At 40.1% G+C, this 20,334-nt stretch overlaps 1 protein-coding gene across 10 annotated transcripts in view; it reads right to left on the bottom strand.

Moving 5' to 3' along the window:
- Positions 1 to 20,334, bottom strand: part of STXBP4 (syntaxin binding protein 4) — a 141,002-nt gene that overhangs the window by 82,173 nt on the left and 38,495 nt on the right. For all 10 annotated transcript variants that reach the window (XM_030534647.1, XM_030534645.1, XM_030534644.1 and 7 more), the window contains 5 exons: positions 16,272 to 16,366; positions 11,930 to 12,026; positions 10,880 to 10,992; positions 9,961 to 10,050; positions 1,796 to 1,861 (listed from right to left, as the gene is read on the bottom strand). In XM_030534647.1, the coding sequence (XP_030390507.1) occupies positions 1,796 to 1,861; positions 9,961 to 10,050; positions 10,880 to 10,992; positions 11,930 to 12,026; positions 16,272 to 16,366 (461 nt within the window). The remainder of the gene's footprint in view (positions 1 to 1,795; positions 1,862 to 9,960; positions 10,051 to 10,879; positions 10,993 to 11,929; positions 12,027 to 16,271; positions 16,367 to 20,334) is intronic.

Raw genomic sequence — 20,334 nt, 5'->3', positions numbered from 1 at the left:
AAATAGCTATGGCCTAGCCATGACCTCCCTGCCCATCTGTCCCCTACACATCAGTGCTCATGTGTGAGCAGAGTTTTGCTCACTTTGCTAAGCACTGAGCATGTCTTTGCATTTCCTGCACGTGGCTACCAGGGCCTCCTCTCTCTCTCCTCATTATCTCCCTCCTTAAACATTGGGTCTTTCCAGGAATCTCATAGACTTTAAGGTCAGAAGGAACCACTGTGATCATCTAAGTCTGACTACCTGCACACTGCAGACCACAGAACCTTTCCTATCTTGTTCTCCTCCCACCTGTCACGCCCTCCGCATTCTCCCTTGGCTGGACTTTGTGCAATGTCTTATTTTTTGTATGCTCTTGGGGTAGAGATCTTCTTACACTTTGCGCAAGATGCTGGTCTTCACTATGGCCCCTTTATGTGTACGCAGCCATGAGCTGTCCCTCGCATTTACACTCTGGTGTAGCAGTATGGTGGGAGAGAGAGTGGCTGAAGCACTATGAACTCAAGGTATTCAGGCCTGTAGAGCAGTCCACAACAGCCCAGAATCTGGGAGGAACAAAAGGTGGTATAAAGCTACATCTGTCCCCTCCCTGCCTCAGAATCATCTTCTCTCCTCAGCCTCCCAAAAAGAACAGTACAGAACATGACCCTGCAGTTGTAAAATTTCACATAAATGCATGATAGTATTGTATATAAATTATTTGAATGCAATAAATTTGTAAAAAAATTCCATCAGAATAATTGTTTTATGTACAAATGTGAATTTAAAACATAATTTATTTTAAGAGGAACGCAGACTAAATCAATTAAGAAATGCTCTTTCTCCATACACACCCCTCATAATTAAAAGCAGAGGTCTGATGGCAGAATGAGAAACATTTACATTCATTTTAGCTGATTCAAAAGCTATACCTAAACACACACATTTCCTTTTGCAATAATGTACATATTAATTGTGTTTACCTACAAGATTTTTAACAGTACCGTACTTAGGATTTTTATTTGTACAGCATTAGCAAGAAAGAATAAGATCACTTGAAGAAAGGCTATGTTCAGAAGTTTGAAAGACAGCACCTTTTAAGCCAACTTAACCCTCTACACTTCTGAGTCTATTTTTGTATTTTATGAAAATTTCGTCATTATGCTGCCACTGAAGAATCAATACAACTATGGGAGAGGGTTCTTTCTGGCTTAGCTTACAATTTTGCTTTTTATGATGACCAAAGTTCTCACTGCAGAATTCTTATTTCTACTAACAATCGTCTGTACGACTCACAAAAATACAGCGGGATTTTCATACCCCAGGTTGAATATTTAGCACTTGCAGATAGAGATTATTTTATAACTTGAGAAAACTGAGCAGATCTCATATAACTCAGAGGGAATTAATGTGGCGTTTACCAGTGAAATTTTTGCTGCACTTTAAATTATGTTTTAACTATCTTCACCAAAGTTCATGAAAAAGCAGACCGAAAACATAAAGGGCTAATACTCAGTCTGACACTCTGGGAATTACCTGCTCAATCACTATTTGAAGATAATGGGAGATGTGCTGTGAACATCTGCCCCAGTATCCCTCATTTGCTCAGGCAAAAATATTTCCATCTACAGGGTCTGATACTTCACTCAATCGTATTACTTTTATGTTAGTGTGACTCCAATGAAGTGAAATCAGTTTAGCAGAGGGAAAAATCATGAAGTGCACAAAGAATTCCACCCTCTCCCCTGCACAAAAAAGGAGCTATTATTAAAAAAAACTCTTCAGAATCACATTAGAAAACCCCACAACAACATACTTGTTTAACAGTTTGTAGCTCCTCTGTTAACTGCTTTCGTAGACCTACAGATTCACACAATTCTTCCTGTTAATAGAAACAGTAACTAATTAGTTATGCAGCAGCAAAATGAGATCCATGGAATATGGACAGGTATTATGTTCTAGCTACAACATTCAACTCAAATAAACGACTACCTTAGTAAAGACTGGGACCAGACCAAATCTTAATCTCTAGAGCAGTGATCCACAACAGGTGGCCCCATGGGCCAAATATGGTCCACCAAGCCTTCCTGTGTGGGTCTGCCAGATAGTGCTTACTTTGCACTGGGGCTTGGCAGTTCATAGTCCTGGCACATCTGGGCTTGATGCATCAGTTAACGGTCCTGGCGTGGGCAGCAGGAGCCAAATGCTGACCACAGTGCACCCTTTCAGTGCTGGGGCTGCAGCTGCTTCACTCATGCTCCAGCACCCATGCTTCGCTATGCCCTTGTGCAAGGCCAGCAGCATGCTGAGCCTGCCCAATGACCAGCTATGGCTAAACATGCACAAGCTGAGTTTCTGCTTCCTGGGCAGTGAGTCCTTTGGGGTTGGGTCCACCACCGCCTGGCAATGCCCACTTGGCTTCTAGGGGGGCTCCCATGAGAAATCCACAGCACCCTGGAAGGCTCAGAGACCCGGGCCTGGCAGCAAGGAAAGAGGTGAAGCATCAGGAACTGGGAATGTGACTGTGCACCCAGGGCACAGCAGGGAGAGCTGGGCACTGGGGCAGAAGGGAGGCCCTCTGGCAGGGCTCCACCATGGGAGGCAGATCAGGTGCACAGAGCAGTCTGAGTGGGGTGCTCAAGATGCATCAGCTCTGTGCTCCGGCCAGAGGGCGCTGACCCCGCCTGCGATCCCAGCTGCTGCAGCCCCATGCTTATTCTGTCCCATGCAGTGGACCTGTCCCAGGAGGAGGTGAGAACTGGGCCTGATCCTGGACCCCCTTCCGTGAAGGGTGGGTGCTCTCCTCCACCCCCCAGGATTCCAGTCAGGCAGGTACCCCAACCTCAGCATAGAGCAGAGCGATCCAGGTTCAGGTGGTGGGGATTGCCTCCTCTGTATATGGGAGCAATGATGCTTCAGGCAGGGAAGAAAATTAACACTCTCCCCATCGCACGGGCACTAAGAGAACAATGGAGATAGATGGGGGGCAGTGCTGCTCTCCCATGTCCCCTGCCCATTTGGAAACCAAAGCACAGGTAATAATGTTGATTTATAAACTTTGTTAAAAGATAGAAACACTAATACTTATGTTACAATCAAGTCCTTTATTGAGTGGCAGCTGAATTTTTTATTTTGTTAGCCTTCTATGCCAATGGCCCACCTCTTGTCCTAAAAGTCTAAAATTGGCCTACGGGTAGATCTAATTGAGTATCACTGCTGTAGAGGTTAATTTTTTAGACAGTCTAGTGATTTTGTCGTTCATTTATTCCTTTAGACAAAGGGTTTTTTTTATAGCTTTGGCAAACCTCTGTGAGGCATAAGACTATATTTAGAAAACACAATGTAATTTATTGTATTGATTTGTAGACATTGCTTTAAAACTCTATTTAATTTTTCAAGAAAACAATACAAACATCCTTCAAATTTTACTTCATTTACCACTATTGTGTAATATACGTAAAGTTATTTTTCCATTAAATCTTTGACCATTTTTTCAACCATTCTGAAAACACTGGAGGTGTGTTAGATTTCCATTTTCAGAGAATTAGATGTTATGCCACTAACAGATATGTCAGTCTCCATTTTCTTGCTTTTCTCAGGGAAACTGTTCTTCTACCAATTCCAGTAGAGAGATTTTTGCAGATGAACAAATCTTGGTGTTCAGAACTATGAAGAGACCTTTGGATATATTGCACCAATATTAACTGTAATATGTCGCATCTCCAGCATTTGCTATGGTTAGCAAATACAGCTTTTCTGTAGGCACTCTGGTGTCAGGTAAAATCTTTTAAAGACTTTGTTGTGTAGAAATCATAAAGATGACGAGCTGGACATACTTATGATATTCTGCCATATCTTTACCCAATATTCTTTTGTCAATGATATATATATATAAATATTAAGCCATACATATATATAGCCTGAAAGATGCCCTTATTATCATCAGCAAACATCTCAAAAATCCTCTAATGGAGGCATTTTTCCATTATCTAATAATAGCAGCTGTTATATAACTATGTGGTAATCTATAAAAAATGTGGTAAGAAATGGAAGGAACCTCATGCATCAGTAGAAATTAAATCTTTTCCTGTATAGATTTGTTTTTGTATCCAAATGTTTTTAATATTTGTCTGTACTGTGAATTAAACACTTTTGAGTTTTCCCATGTGAGATTGAATATTGAATTTGAAAAGTGTCAGTAGAAATTCGCCTCAACTTGTACTTAATAAAAGATTCTCTCTTAAAGGATAGTGGTAAGTGTACAGAGATCTAGTAATGTCTGCAATGCACCAAAGGGAGTAGCTAAGGGCATGATCCAAAGCTCATGGAAGTCTTCCATTCATTTACTGACCAAATGGACTATTATTCAGAGTCTTAATAATTTTCTGTGTTGAGCCATGATGGCTATAAGATCCTGGGTTAGTGTAAATCAGTTTTGCTCCAGTAAAGTTAATAGAACTACGATGATTTACACCAGTGAGGAACTGGCCTATACACACAAAGTCTTATCTGGGATCGCACAGAAACACTTAGGGTATGGCTACACTTACAGCTGTACAGCGCTGGGAGTTACAGCTGTCTTCGTACAGCTGTGCAGGGAAAGCGCTGCAGTGTGGCCACACTGACAGCTACCAGCGCTGCAGTGTGGCCACATCTGCAGCATATGCAGCGCTGTTGGGAGTGGTGCATTGTGGGCAGCTATCCCAGCGTTCAAGTGGCTGCAACGTGCTTTTCAAAAGACAGGGTTGAGGGGGAGCGTGGGGGAGAGAGAGAGAGAGAGAGAGTGGATTTTTGGAGCTGACACTGTTCTCAGCTCCCTGCCTTGCAAGTTCTAAGGACTGGAACATACACATCACCAACCTGCAATCAATTTAAAAAAGTTTCGAGCCCTTCCCCCATCCCTTATTCACTAAAAGCAAATTATGCCACTCCGAGCACCAACACGGACTCCCCCCTCCCCCTCCGCTCTGTGGCTTCTCTACTCAAGCAAACAGCTGTGAACATTCCAAAGCAATTCCCCTGCCTCCGCTTGCTAGAGCAAACAGGAGCTGTGTTTCTTTTTAGATAAGCAGCTCCGGGGAGCCACTCTTCCGGTTTGTTGTGAACAGGCATTCTGGGATACTTCCTAATACCCTGGAGGCCAATAACAGTGCTTTTTGGTGGCCACACTTGACGAGCAGCGCTGCATCACCAGCGCTGCAATCGTTATACCCCAAGCAGACCAGGTGTACAGCCAGCACTGCAGCCAGGGAGTTGCAGCGCTGGATGTGCCTTGCAGGTGTGGACAGTTACTAAGTTGCAGCGCTGTAAACCCACCACCAGCGCTGCAACTCTCCAGCGTAGCCATGGCCTTGAAAAGGTAAGGTGAGCAAGAACAGATGATTCAGGAGACTGCTATCAGGATACTAATTGATTGGCCTATAGCTAACTGGTTGAAATTCAGATCAGATAAGTAAGTAATGCGATTTGGTCCTATCTGACAGTTTTTATGTAGCTTGTGTGAAATGAACTGGTAGTTCCACTCAGTTCCTACTGTACGGTGCCTGTCATAAAAAATCTGTCTTCAAATTAGCATGCATTGGTAGGTTCAGCAAAGAGAACGATCCACTTTTTCTAGCCCACCAGTGGTCCCCACAAACAAGGATGAGGTCACTTCCTATATAGAGGCAGAACTTCAGTCTCTTGGGCTGCCAACAGAGCACCTTCCACATGCAGTGATGCACTTAAAATAATTAAAAAGAAGAGATAAAATGAAGTGGTTAGAAGAACATTACGTATTTTTAGTAGTAGTAGTCACACACTGTATAGCCTGTAACGCCAATGATGAACACACACTGAAATGCCTCTCTTTCCCCATTCAGGAAACACATTAGCTCTTAGTACCTTCTTCGCATATCATTTATGTCGCAGTCAAATGAATAAATATTAAATAGACCTAGTTTACTGCACATGAGGCCAACACTTCAAGGACAATGGTTTCTTTGGTTGTCGTTCCTGCTCACTGACATCTAAAAACTATATGCTAATAGCTTGACATCATCCTGATGGAAAGCTTTCAAAAACTTCATTCAAATCTGTTTAAAAAAAAATGTGTGTTCTATTATAATATTTTCCGTATTGTGGTAGCTGGTAGCACCAATAAGCATCAAACGAGATTGGGGTCCAATGCACTAAGCACTGTAGGACTTACAGTGCCTTTCTAATGAGGCAACATACACCTAAAATGGGAGGATGGAAGTATTATCCCCATTTTACAGATGGGAAATGACCCTCAGAAATATTGAGCATTTGCAACTCCCAATGTGAGACTTGCTAAATGACTTTCAAGTACTTGGCACCTCTCAGGATCAGGCCCCTAGTGGAATAACGAGGACAGTAGTTTTGACATGGAAAGTTGTGGAAGAGGAATGGCAACAATATGGAAATCATGGAAGAAGTTATTAAAAGTAGTAAACATGGGGTCTGGTCTAGCAAACCCTTTGTGCACAGAACTCCCACTGAAGCCACACTGTAATTCTGGGCGCTTCATTACAAGCAAAGTAAACAGACTGATTTTCAGAGATGAGGATCTTCAAAATCTATCTATTTGTATGGCCATCATCATAACAAAATGCCTCACAATCATTAATGAATTTTATCCTCACACCACCACTCTGAAGTAGAAAGGCATAATCTCCATTTTCCAGATGGAGAACTGAGTCACAGGGCAGACTAAGTGTTTGTCCAAAGTCACACAGGAACTCTGTAGCCAAGCTCGGAACTGAACTCTGGTTTCATGAGCTCCAGTTCAGAGTCCCATCCATTAGAACACCCTTCCCATCCCACTGAATTCCACAGTACTGTGACTCAGCATATATGAAAAATCAGACCACTAAACAAACCTGAGGAAGGTAGCAAAAATTATCCAAAACCTGGGGAGACTGGCATTGAGTAGAGATTAAAAGAACTAACAATTTAGTGGGGGTGGAGAGATCATAACATTCTACAAATATTTGAAGGGAGAGGGATTATTAGTGCAAAAAGGTAAGAATAATCAAGATTTTTTTTAAAGAAAAGGAGAATGTATGCTGAATATCTGGGATACAACAACTTGCTGAGTGACTTCAACACAGAAGTTAATGGGCAGTTAAAAGCACTCAGCACTTTGTAGGACAGTATCCTAAATGACCCAATATTAGAGTTCATTTCTTTCTCTGATTTCTAAGAATCTGTAACCATCTGAGTATTTTCTCTTAAGTATACCCAATCAGAACTTTTCTGTAGTATCCAACATGAGTGTAACTAAATTGAAAAAATTACAAAGGTTGAAAAAAGTTAAGAGACACAAATTAAAATACCAGAGTATTAGTATACAGTAAAGACAATAACTCAGAAATTGATTGTAGAAGTCCAGGGAACACTTTAAGTCTAACGTTCTAAAAAGGACATCAGCAGTATGTTGCCCTATTATTGTGCAAATTAAGACTACTTACTGTCAGTCATTCAGGAACATCAATTATACTACTAGGTTGGCTGGGAAATACTGAAATTTAAATTACTGACTGAGAAACAGTATGCCAATAAAAGTTCACACTATGCCTATAAAAGTTCACACTATGCCTATAATAAAAAACATAATTTACGGTAGATTTTTTTTAATGCTGATTTAAGATTAGAAATGAAAATATCTTAAGTATTGCTCAGTTCCTTATATCCTTAGTGTCTAGGGAATAAAAAGATCTGTTGATTAAACTGGATTAAAAGAGGAATGTGCTTCCCGAACAGACTGGCTATTTCAAATGTATTCATTTATTTATTTATTTTTATTTTGGTCTATAATAAAGCTCTGGGTGCCCTAGACATACCTTTAAAAACAGAATATTATAGAAATAGCAAAACAAAAATTATTTCCAGCTAATCCATATGCTAAAATGAGCACCACCTATTTTTAAAAAAAATAGAGATGATGACATCCTGGACAGGTATTTCTTTTTTAGACTAGTTAAATGGGAAGAAGAGCAAAGCGCTTCCAGAGGTGATCAAATAAGATAAATTTTGACTTAAGGTGCCATCTTGCTACCACAAAAAGCCTTTTAAGAGAATAACACGGCTGAGGTTAAACACAACAAACAGGAGAGAATGCAACAAACGAACGGCTTTAAGATTAATTTATTAATGTGATGAATTCTTCTATGGTGTGTATGTGTGGGAGGCAAGTGAGGGTGACATGACAGTCAAACAAATCTAAAGATCTTCGCACTAAAAGAGTAAGGTGCTGAGAGATTCCTGCAAGGCACTGAGAATCCTCAGCTTCCATCCCAAGAAGTCCTTGGTTCATTCAGGATCAAATGTTAGGTGAGTTTTGGATGACTGATTAAGGGTAGCACTCAATTCCTGTGGGTTTTAGAAAGAAAGCTGGTAATGCTAACACATGCCTTGGTTCAGGAAAACTCTTAAGCACATATTTTTCTTGAAGTATGTGCTTAAATCCCATTGACTTCAATGGAAGTTAAGCACATTCCTATATTCTGGCATGAACAGGAATGCTTTCTTGAACTGAAGTCTGAATAATAAATCTCCAAAACATTATTTACTTTGTACTGATTCAATCTAAGAATTAAAATCAAAATAAACAAATTACTTGTTCATCTGATAAGTGAGGGCTTTTTATTTGTTGACACAGACTTTTATTAAGAGATTAGAAAAAATGTTCACATATTTAACAAATATGGTGTTATGGCATTTGGATAGCTTGAAAGATTCATAGTAGGCTATACAGTGCTCTCTCTATATTCTTAGATTGCTAATTCCAATCCAACTCAAGTAACTAGTGGCTACAAGCTGAGAAATATTCATTGCCCTGTGTGGAATGAGTCTGGTTCACTTACCAATGGACAGTTGTCTACATCACAAAAACCACCACAACTCCCACTAGTTGTCACACTAGATAGTAGTCATAACTGAGAATGAGTATGGAGATTGAGCTTGTCTTTTACCCCACAGATGGGATTTCCAGGTTAGGTTAAGGCATAGAGGCAGGCAGGGCCGATGCAACCACTTAGGTGACCTAGGCAGTTGCCTAGGGCACTAGGATTTGGGGGGCGCCATTTTCTTCGGCAGCGACCATGGCGGCCAGATCTTCGGCCGCCCCAGCCGCCGCCGGCATTTAGGCAGAGGGATGTGGGGCAGGGGAGCATGGGGAGGGCCGCCTGCAGCAAGTAAGGGGGGGGCGGCACACAAGGGAACTCCCCACCCCAGCTCACCCCTGCCCTGCCTCCTCCCCGAGGACGCTGTGGCTGCTTTGCTTCTCCTGCCTCCCAGGCTTGCGGCGCTAATCAGCTTAGGCACCACAAGCCTGGGAGGCAGGAGAAATGAAGCAGCCACAGCGTGCTTGGGGAGGAGGCGGGGCAGGGGTGAGCTGGGGTGGGGGGGTGCCTCAGGGCAGAGGACGGGGGGTGGGGAGCTGCCATGGGGGGGGCACCTCAGGGCAGGGGCGTGGGCACAAGGTGGAAGTTTCGCCTAGGGCGCAAAACATCCTTGCACCGGCCCTGCTGGCAGGTCATGACTGGGGAAAGTTTGTACTGCTACTGCCTCTTTGCTATACTTGTTCTGAAGATAGATGACTAAGTCTCCGATTCTGCCAATCTGGCATATTTCATAAATACTAAAAGGTGATCAGATATTGTGGTGATTGGGGCCACATAAATTTCTAAATAGATCAGAATAATCACATATACACAATGTACCTCTGTGAAATGTCTCGAGTCTAATTTCCCCTGACATTCAGGCTAGAAAAAAGCACAGGCACTCAGTATAGGGAGTAAAAGTCAATTTCTGTATAAACACATTATATGCATATGCCCTTTGGATACCAGTGAATACTACTCTCTCTCGTACTGATACTTTTTATGCTATACACATACAGTTCAAATTCAGGTTAAATGCTATCTTTCCTTAAATGGATTATTTCATTTTTTTAAAGTGATCAGAATTAAATATTACCTTCAATTTACTTATTTCTTTTAAAGCTTCGTTTCTTTCTCTTTTAAGTCTTTCCACATCATCCATTTCCAAAGAATCACAGGATACAAGCTGTATGAATTAAAATATGAAAAAAGGGGCAAATTAATAGAAACTAATATTTGGTTAAATGCATCTGTCACAATGCTTGATCTCTTTAACAACACAGTATTGTTAAAAGAAAATCACAAGTAGAACTGATAAGGAACTTTTTTTAGCCATTACAAATTAATGAAAATGCAATTTGTTTCTCCAAAATATTGTAGGTTTTCGGCAACCAAATAAGAAAACTTTCAGTTTGGAACAAAAAATAATAATAATAATAATAATAATTTTTAACTGACATTTTCTGACCAGCTCTAGTCACAGGTCTTCTAGCAATGAAAAATAATAACTTGCTTTGCTAAAATGGATTAACAAAAATTATCCACAAAAATTTCTCAGAAAACAGTGCCAATAAATCTGACTACCTTCCGCTTCCTATTTTATCTCAGATAAAGAATAAATTACATTCAGTATTTCTATCCCATCGGGGTTCTATGTAGGCCTTCATTCTTAAAAATTACCTCTAAAATAAAGTGATTTCCAAATGCAATAGAGGTCCAAATCACTGTGCCACATAACTGGTTATTACTCACACTGCAGAAAGCAATCAGCAGTCCCATCAATAAAATACTGTTAACCACTCATACCAATTCACAACATATTTATGTGAATTGCTTCCTGCAAACTAGGTTGCTTTAACAAGGCTTCTTAGGAACTAGCTTACTTTAAAGAAAACCATGATGCGAAACTCTTTGAAAAATCTGTCCAAGAATTGGAATAGTTTTAAGTAAATTAACCTTTGTTAACTTATACTTCACAATAGATAAATACTACTGAGCTCCAGCAGATACTTTACCTGTGAATCTAATAAATTGGCAATTTCACTGGCACCAAATGTTATAGGTCTTTGGCCACCACCTGGTTCATCCAACTGCAAACAGAACAGATTTCTTGCAACCTGAACAAAATCTAAAACAGAGTTTAGTTACTGTAGTATGTGGCACCAATTTTATAGGAGTCAGTTTGTTTTTCCTTAGTTTAAAACTGTTTACAACTACTATTAAAAATGAATGCAGTGCTTGTGTAACGTGCTGGTCTGACAGCCTAAATCATGGAGCAGCAGATACTAGAAATTCTACAATTCAGTTGCTGAGATCAAGAATAAGAAAAACTAATTTTGTTTTAGGTTATTCAAGACATCATTTTATAGAATAGCTGGATGACATAAACTGGTGACCTGACACATAATTCCTTTGATTTATTATGCAATTTAAAAATAAAGAAATGTATACCTATATTTTTATTGATTGATTTGAACCCCACTTTAATTTTTAAGAAATTTAGAGAAGAAAAATGGTTAACTTCTAAGGTTTGTGATGCCTAAATTAGTAGCAGCTAAAATGACACTGCATGCTTCAATCTCATGACTATTTCTTAGGAAACTATTGTACAAGAAATATTGTTTAGAATTAAGTAGTTTGCAAAAATGAATTTGCTATAGATACTTTGTGCTTTTATTTTTGAAAGAAAGCAGTGATTTCTTAAAGACTAAAACCATTTTCATTTAAAAAAACCCTCAGACTTAATAATAATACCCTATTTTCAAGGCAAAGTTGAAAATTCATTAGTATAAGTGAGAGCACAGTGCACTCAAGGCCTAGTGAGCTAAAACGGCTCTTCATAAAGGAGAAATCTGATTTCCATTACAGATGGCTAGTTCCAGAATTGTAAGTTTCATTGTCAAATAGTAGAATCACGATCTCACCTCACCATGGAGAATTGTTTTTATTATAGTAATAACTCACATTGATGGGAAGGTTATTATAACTGAAAATATATAAACTGATATTATAAGCTCTCTGCTTCTATGTTACATTATTTTCCAGGGCACTCCGCAAATGGTTACCTCCAAAAGACACTGTCCCTTTAGCATCTTTCTGTAGTTGGTGCCTTAGGACTCGTTGCTGTTCGTCTGTGGGCTGAATCCCAAGATAATTTAGTGCCTAGAAGACAAAGAGTTATTTTTTTTAAAAAAAATAGGGATTAGAGATCTCTGCCTCAAATGGGGAAAAAGGACTTTTCATTATAGCTCTCCTTCACTAACAAGTTGCGTCTTGTGTGGTCACTGTTTCTTAAACTTCCTCAAAGACAGATAAATAAGAAAGATGACAGAATGGGCTCTGGTGACTCCTGAGTGTAGCTGTCTTTATTAATATGTACTACTTGTGTACAATTTTTCTATGATCATCATATTTTGGTCTGAAAACATTAAGGTTAGAACTATCACCACGTTTACATTATTGTCATCACCATAGTATGTAAACGTTAGTTTATAAAACTATCAGAAGCTACCTGACGCTGAAGAAACTCTGACTATACTAGGCCAATGAAGGAAAAGGGGAATCAGTTGCCACACTTATGTCCATGGTTCCACACAATATCCCTATTTTGACTTACTCAGATCTTCAGCACAAAGAATTATTTCATATCAAGTTTCAGCATTTGCTTTCACTCACAGATTTTGTATTTATTTGATTTTTTGTCAAGTTAAATGAAATCTGGTGCTAGTATTTTTGAGTCACGGGGAATTATTAGTTTGTGTACCTCAAATAGCTTTTACAAGACTGAGTTTAAAAAAAAGAAGTAAATAACCCAGCACACATTACACAGCATACAAGATAATGCTGATATATATAACTGGTAATGGTTTCTTTATAGTGTTAATGGAAGTAGGGAGGACTAAATATAACGGAGGGGTGGAGTACACCTGAAAATTGCATATAGATATAATAATTTGCAAAACAAACCATTCAATGGCATGTAAACAGTCCACAAATGCTGTATCAAAGACAACGTATGCAATAAAGAGCCAAACATTAATGTAAATGAAGTTATATGCAGTAGTTAACTGAACCGAAAAGACATAACAGGTTTCAAAACATGAAAATGAGTGACTATTTTTTCAAGACAGAAATATAATCAGTTAAATCCTTTAGATTGTACTGAAGCTTGGACTTCTCAATTAATGAATGATAAAAAATCTCATATTCTAAAGACATTTCTTCAAAAATTTTGAATATTGCACACAAAGATGTTTATCATCATAAATCATCCTTAAATGGACAGCCCATTGCTCATACCTGTTTTCCTTTAAATTTTATTAAAATGGCTGAGATAAAGTAAATACCATGGAAATAGTTTCTGGATAGTAGCACAAAATAATAATTTATGATAAAAGCAAAATGCTCAAGAAAAAGACCTGCTGGTCAAAGCCTGGCCCAACAAAAACTCAAGAACATGCATACTTTAAACATGCGAGCAATCCTACTGCATACAAAGGGACTTCTTGTGCTTGTACTTAAAGTCAAATACGCATGTAAGTGCTCTGGCTGGACTGAGGACCAAAGTGGAACTTTCAAATGACAGCATGCCCCGCTGTTTTTCTTAGACCACCTGCCTTGGGACTGTTCAGATTTTCCTCTCTCAGGGCAGCGCCATTTTTAAATGCCCCCACCTACTGTGTGTGTCCATGGGTTCAATTTCTATATTGCTTGATAATTTCTTTGTTTCAGAATCCATGTATGAAGTTTTCCTTTGCCCTAAGACTGTTTGACAGCTGCTTCCTTGTTTGGTAGGAAGACCCATTCTGTCTCAACAGCTTGTAATCCCTTGTCTGCTTACTGTCTCCCCCCTATAGGTGAGAGTGTTGAAACCATCTGGAACTCTTCTAGTAGCGGAAATCTATCACGCCATTTTAGCATGCCATCTAACTTGCGGCATATAATCAGATTTTGCGTTACAGGCCAATAATTATTACCGAGCACTTCCACATTCATCATATGTTCATTTCTCCAGAATATTTTCAGGTATGGAGGGATAAGATAGAACAGAGGTGGGTAAACTACGGCCTGCGGGCCACATATGGCCCACGGGGCCATCCTGCCTGGCCCCTGAGCTCCCGGCCAGCCCTGGCCCCTCCCCTGCTGTCTCCTTTCCCCCGCAGCCTCAGCTCGCATGGCTGGCTCTGGCCAGGCGGGGTGGCTCAGGGGCAGATTTACCGGTGAACACAGGGTGCCCTGGCACAGGCCCTCCAACAACAGAGGGACCCAGGGCCAGGCACTTGGGCAGCTCAGCACTGGTACACCGCCCGCAGGGGGGAGGGGCTGCACTGCGATGGCAGGGGAGCAGGTGGTGCACATGGCAGGAGTGCAGGGAATGCAGGCAGAGGACTCAGGAGGAACACCGGGCAGCTGCGCAGCCGGCCAGAGAGAAGCGGTGCTTTGAAGGGGAAACCGCCGCTTCTTTCTGGCTGTACGGCTGCCCCTACTCCTCCTGAGTCTCCGCCCATGTTCGCGGGGCCACATTCCAAAAGGGGCTGGAGGAGAGTTCCAGGGGGGCGGATGGGGCAGAGGGTCCCGGGAGGGGGCGGTCAGGGGACAAGAAGCAGGGAGGGTTGGATGGGTCAGGGGTTTTGAGGGGGGCAGTCAGGGGGTAGTAAGTGGGAGGGGGCAGAGGGCAGGCTGTTTGGGGTGGCACAGCCTTCCCTACCCGACCCTCCATACGGTTTTGCAACTCTGATGTGGCCCTCGCGCCAAAAAGTTTGCCCACCTCTGAGGTAGAAGATGGATCAGGCATCTTTAAACGGGAGAGAGACTAAAACAGGGAGGGAGGTTGGTTGGAATAAAGAAGACTAATGCACCTCATCCTTATAACCTGTTATCTTTCAACTTGATGCATAAATTACAAGCTGTCAACTGGCCATCAGTTTATATGGGAAACATGCAAGATGGCTCTCACTTCAAAGGCCAGGGTACCAGATGTCTAGAAAGGTGCTTAACTTCAAGCATATCAATAGGACCTACCTATGCACTTAATATTGACCTATCAACTTCAATTCCGCAGTGGTAGAGATGTGGACAAGAGGACCCAAGAGATTTTTTTCCCCTCATCTTTACCATGTATTATTAGCTAGATGATTTTAATGGTCTCCTGGCTGATCACCTGAAGACAGTTTTCACTGTATAGCTACATTTCCTCCAACTCACAATTAGATCCTCTTGCTCCAATGACCTGAGTATTATTTAAGGTAAAGTAATGCTAACACTGCAAACTCCTCTACTGCAGTCTCTACTGGAATGTTGAAAGGGATCAACTGAACTTATAATGCAGTCTAGCATTCTCAAATGAACTCCAAACCATAATTAGAAGATCTTTTTGTTACTTTGAACACTATTCCTTATCTTTTACCCCCTTATTGACACTTGTTTTTTATGATCAAAACAAGAAACAAATAAAAATGTTCATAAAAATATGCCCATTTGTATTTCCTTCTGAAATATACTATGTCATGCAGGAAAGATAAATAAAAATGATAGATCAAACTATTGCATGCTGACAGTGCCAGGGAAAATGAAAGAATCAATTTAAATATGTACTGCATGTTTCAGCAAAAATGTATGTAACTGATCTGCACGTCTACAGTATTTCTGTGCATCTTATTTCCTTCTGCATCTCTCTCATCTGTTTTTCACTTTTCCCACATGAATCTTGTCCAGGAAGTTACTTCTTTGTAGGCGCAATTTCTTTGGCTTCTTTCATCTTCTTTTACCTCATCATATCTTCATGTACTCTTGTGGGTATCTCAATATTTCTCTCCTTAAATTTTAACTCCCTGCCTTCTTTTAATAAATAAAATAATAATAATAATAATAATAAAAGACATATGTATGCATTTATTTATTCTATTTATGAGCCTTTGGCACTTTGTTCATTCCTCCGTACCTAGCTTTTATTTCATGTTGTTTATATTCTTAATGTTTTGGCTACAATTTTGTGCCAGAGACTCCACAAAGTCCACTAGGGACTTTGCTATTGCTATCAATTTTATGTGGGAGGCACTCACAAACTACAGGGATGGGTGGTAGTATAAAACCCAAAGGAAGGAAGGATGGATAGAAATGAGTGAAATTCCTTTTCAATATCCTCTTTCAAAAGGATGCTCAGAAAATAATGCAGTTAAAAATTAAATCGGTTAAAAATTAAATGGGTTGACCCAACCAGCTATTTAACTATTTGCCCAATAAGTAAAGTCAGATATGTATACAGAGCCTGAAAGAGCTATATATTTGGGAAGTAATCAGTTCTTTTTTACCTATTTATGCAGTAGTCAAGCTAGACATTTTCTTTAGACTTTTTACATTCTTCACCGATTATGGAAAAAATAGAAAACAATATTAAGCACTATTTACCATCTCCAGTTTCTCTGCTTTGAGACGAACAGTGGGCTTCAGAGAAATCTTCCTTTCTTGAGGTCCATAATCTTCAGTCCAGCTGGAAGCAACAGCTAAGAGACAACAGATCGTACATTCATTGGAATTTTAATTGGATTTTTCCCTCCGAAGAATGTATTCTGAAGTCATAGATTCATAGACTCTAGGACTGGAAGGGACCTCAAGAGTTCATCGAGTCCAGTCCCCAGCCCTCATGGCAGGACCAAATACTGTCTAACAGGGATGGTCTAGATATTTATCTAACCTACTCTTAAATATCTCCAGAGATGGAGATTCCACAACCTCCCTAGGCAATTTATTCCAGTGTTTAACTACCCTGACAGCTAGGAACTTTTTCCTAATGTCTAACCTAAATCTCCCTTGCTGCAGTTTAAGCCCATTGCTTCTTATTCTATCATTAGATGCTAAGGTGAACAAGTTTTCTTCCTCCTCCTGATGACACCCTTTTAGATACCTGAAAACTGCTATCATGTCCCCTCTCAGTCTTCTCTTTTCCAAACTAAATAAACCCAATTCTTTCAGCCTTCCTTCATAGGTCATGTACTCAAGACCTTTAATCTTCTTGTTAATCTTCTTGTTGCTCTTCTCTGGACCCTCTCCAATTTCTCCACATCTTTCTTGAAATGTGCTGCCCAGAACTGGACACAATACTCCAGTTGAGGCCTAACCAGCACAGAGTAAAGTGGAAGAATGACTTCTCGTGTCTTGTTTACAACACAGCTGTTAATGCATCCCAGAATCACGTTTGCTTTTTTTGCAACAGTATCACACTGTTGACTCATATTTAGTTTGTGGTCCATTATGGCCCCTAGATCTCTTTCTGCCATACTCCTTCCTAGACAGTCTCTTCCCATTCTGTATGTGTGAAACTGACTGTTCCTTCCTAAGTGGAGCACTTTGCATTTGTCTTTATTGAACTTCATCCGGTTTACCTCAGACCATTTCTCCAATTTGTCCAGATCATTTTGAATTTTGACCCTGTCCTCCAAAGCAGTTGCAATCCCTCCCAGTTTGGTATCGTCTGCAAACTTAATAAGCGTACTTTCTATGCCAACATCTAAGTCGTTGATGAAGACATTGAACAGAGCCGGTCCCAAAACAGACCCCTGCAGAACCCCACTTGTTATATACCTTTCCAGCAGGATTGGGAGCCATTAATAACTACTCTCTGAGTACGGTTATCCAGACAGTTATGCACCCACCTTATAGTAGCCCAATCTAAATTGTATTTGCCTAGTTTATCGATAAGGATATCATGCAAGACCGTATCAAATGCCTTACTAAAGTCTAGGTATACCACATCCACCGCTTCTCCCTTATCCACGAGACTTATTATCCTATCAAAGAAAGCTATCAGATTGGCTTGACATGATTTGTTCTTCACAAATCCATGCTGGCTATTCCCTATCACCTTACCACCTTCCAAGTGTTTGCAGATGATTTCTTTAATTACTTGCTCCATTATCTTCCCTGGCACGGAAGTTAAACTAACTGGTCTGTAGTTTCCTGGGTTGTTTTTATTTCCCTTTTTACAGATGGGCACTATATTTGCCCTTTTCCAGCCTTCTGGAATCTCTCCCGTCTCCCATGACTTTCCAAAGATAATAGCTAGAGGCTCAGATACCTCCTCTATTAACTCCTTGAGTATTCTAGGACGCATTTCATCAGGCCCTCGTGACTTGCAGGCATCTAACTTTTCTAAGTGATTTTTAACTTGTTCTTTTTTCATTTTATCTTCTAAACCTACCCCTACAGTCCTGCTGTTCAAAACATGATTGCAGGAATGAACTCTAAAGTTTATTATGATGTTTTTCTTAAATGCTAAAAGGAACATTACTAAAATATTCAATAAATACCCAAAAAGGAAATATAGACACTGTTAAGTCATTTCATAATTATCATCATAATGGGAGGGAAGATTAACAAAAGTTATGTAGCATGAGGTCACGTCGGAATAGAAAAACATGGCTGACACTATCTTCTGTCATGGAATACATACAGAGTGCTTTTGGAAACAGGTTGGGAAAAACATTTATGAATTCAGCGATGTCACTCATTTGTTAGCTTTTCCACAACTGTCAATTCCAGGTGTTTAATTTAAGGAACTCGTTGGTTCTGAGGAAATAGCAGGAGGCACTGTGTCAAGAGAAAGGATTATCTCTTGATACTGAGGGGTTGAGCTGAATTAGGGATCTTGCCTGGAGTGAATCCCTTCTGGCTTCTCCTCTTGCCTAGTGGGAATGGGAAACCCCCCTTCTCCAGGGCCTGTCCACCCACCGAGCCCTTCCTCTCATGCCCCTCCTTTCAGATGAGAGTGTAACAATTTTCCATAATTTAAACAATGCCTTAATACATTAAGATTCGGATGCAGTTGTTTATTTTCCCTTATGTGCAAATTATAAATTCTGAGGAAAACTGAGTTTAAAATTATAAGTAGATAACACAAAAGATTTCACACCTACAGATTTCTTTTGCAGGGAAAACAATACAGGAAAAATCCACTATAACTTTGCCAGAGTGCTCTGGCTTTCTCTAGAGAAACATCTCAGTACACCAGGAAAATAGCAGGAGGCTCTTCAGGGCCTTTTACTACTGTCTATATGCACTCCAGCAAACTTGTAGCTTCACTTTTATTTTAGATGCACTAAGATTTTATTTAAAATAGAACAAACAATACATCCACTGGCTGAATTTTTGCAGAGGGCCAAGTACAAAGAGGGACATGCTATCGACAGAATCATCAATGGGAATTTATTAAATTTCCTAATTTGGAAAGGAATCCAAAACACTTCTCATTAAAAGGCTGAAATTCTGAGGAACAACCACATATTAACTAGTGTTCTTAATTAGTTCTTCTTTCTATATTATTATTTCATCAAGGAGGAGACTGAGATGGGCTCAAACCAAAATGTGTATCTGAAAACCTCAGGACTCTGCAGCTTGGGACCATCTCCAAAACACGGAATCAAAACAAAACAAACAACAAAAACAAACAAACAAAACTGGATTTCGTAACTCACAAAACATCTGTTTCCAAGCTTAAACTAATTTTACATTCTCCATATGTGCTCAACAAAACATCTTTTTGGAAACCTGTAACACTAATACTGTTGGCATGCTATATTAAATTCTAAAGACAGCAGGCTACATCCTAAGCTAGAGTAAATCGGTATAGCGCCACTGAAGTCAGTGTGTGGATACCAAGCTCACAAAACTATTGGGTCATTGGCTTTAAGCATGAATTTTTTCAAGCACGTCTCAAAATTATGCTGATTTTTCGATCCAAGAGCTTAGATCTTTGTCTCACATTAGTGTTGAAGATGAGGTGTGTGACAGAAGTAGCAGTTTCAGTCAAGGACATGTTGTCAAATAAGAATGGAACGAAGGAAGCCCAGAGATAGCATACGGGACAGTATAATATAAATTGTACAAGAACTGGTAGAGCCACCTTGTTTATGTTGTAATACACTGTAGCCGTCTTAGTCCCTTTTAAAATATCATTGGGAATCAGTTCCCATGGGGACTGTCCTTGGCAAATTAATTTTTTGTGGTGGAGACACAGGGACAAATGTCCAAAACTGAGGTCTAGATTCGCAGCTGGTAAAAACTGATGTAGTGTCGCTAACTTCATCTGATCTAATCCAATGAATTCAATTCTATTTGTGGATTGAAGCCAATGAAGTTTCACCAGCTGAGCATCTGGCCCTCACTAAACTGCATGATAGAGAGCCACAAAGTGGGCGAGGTAATATCTTTTACTGAACCAACTTCTGTTGGTGAGAGGACAAGCTCTCAAGCTCCCACAGGGCTGTTCATCAGTGAAGAAGTTCTTTGTAAACTCGAAAACTTGTCTCTCTCACCAACAGAAGTTGATTCAATAAAAGATTATCTCATCCACCTTGTCTCTCAAATATCCTGGGACCAAAATGTCTACAACTTAACTTCATGTGTCAATTCTGAAGAATGGGCACTTAGACCCATAATTACTCATTATGCTCACTAAGCCAACCCCTTAGAATGG

This window comes from Gopherus evgoodei, chromosome 15 (genome assembly GCF_007399415.2).
Source record: "Gopherus evgoodei ecotype Sinaloan lineage chromosome 15, rGopEvg1_v1.p, whole genome shotgun sequence".
Taxonomy (NCBI): Eukaryota; Metazoa; Chordata; order Testudines; family Testudinidae; genus Gopherus; species Gopherus evgoodei.
The sequence above is the reverse complement of the archived record's forward strand: the minus strand, read 5'-3'. Positions and strand labels throughout refer to the sequence as shown.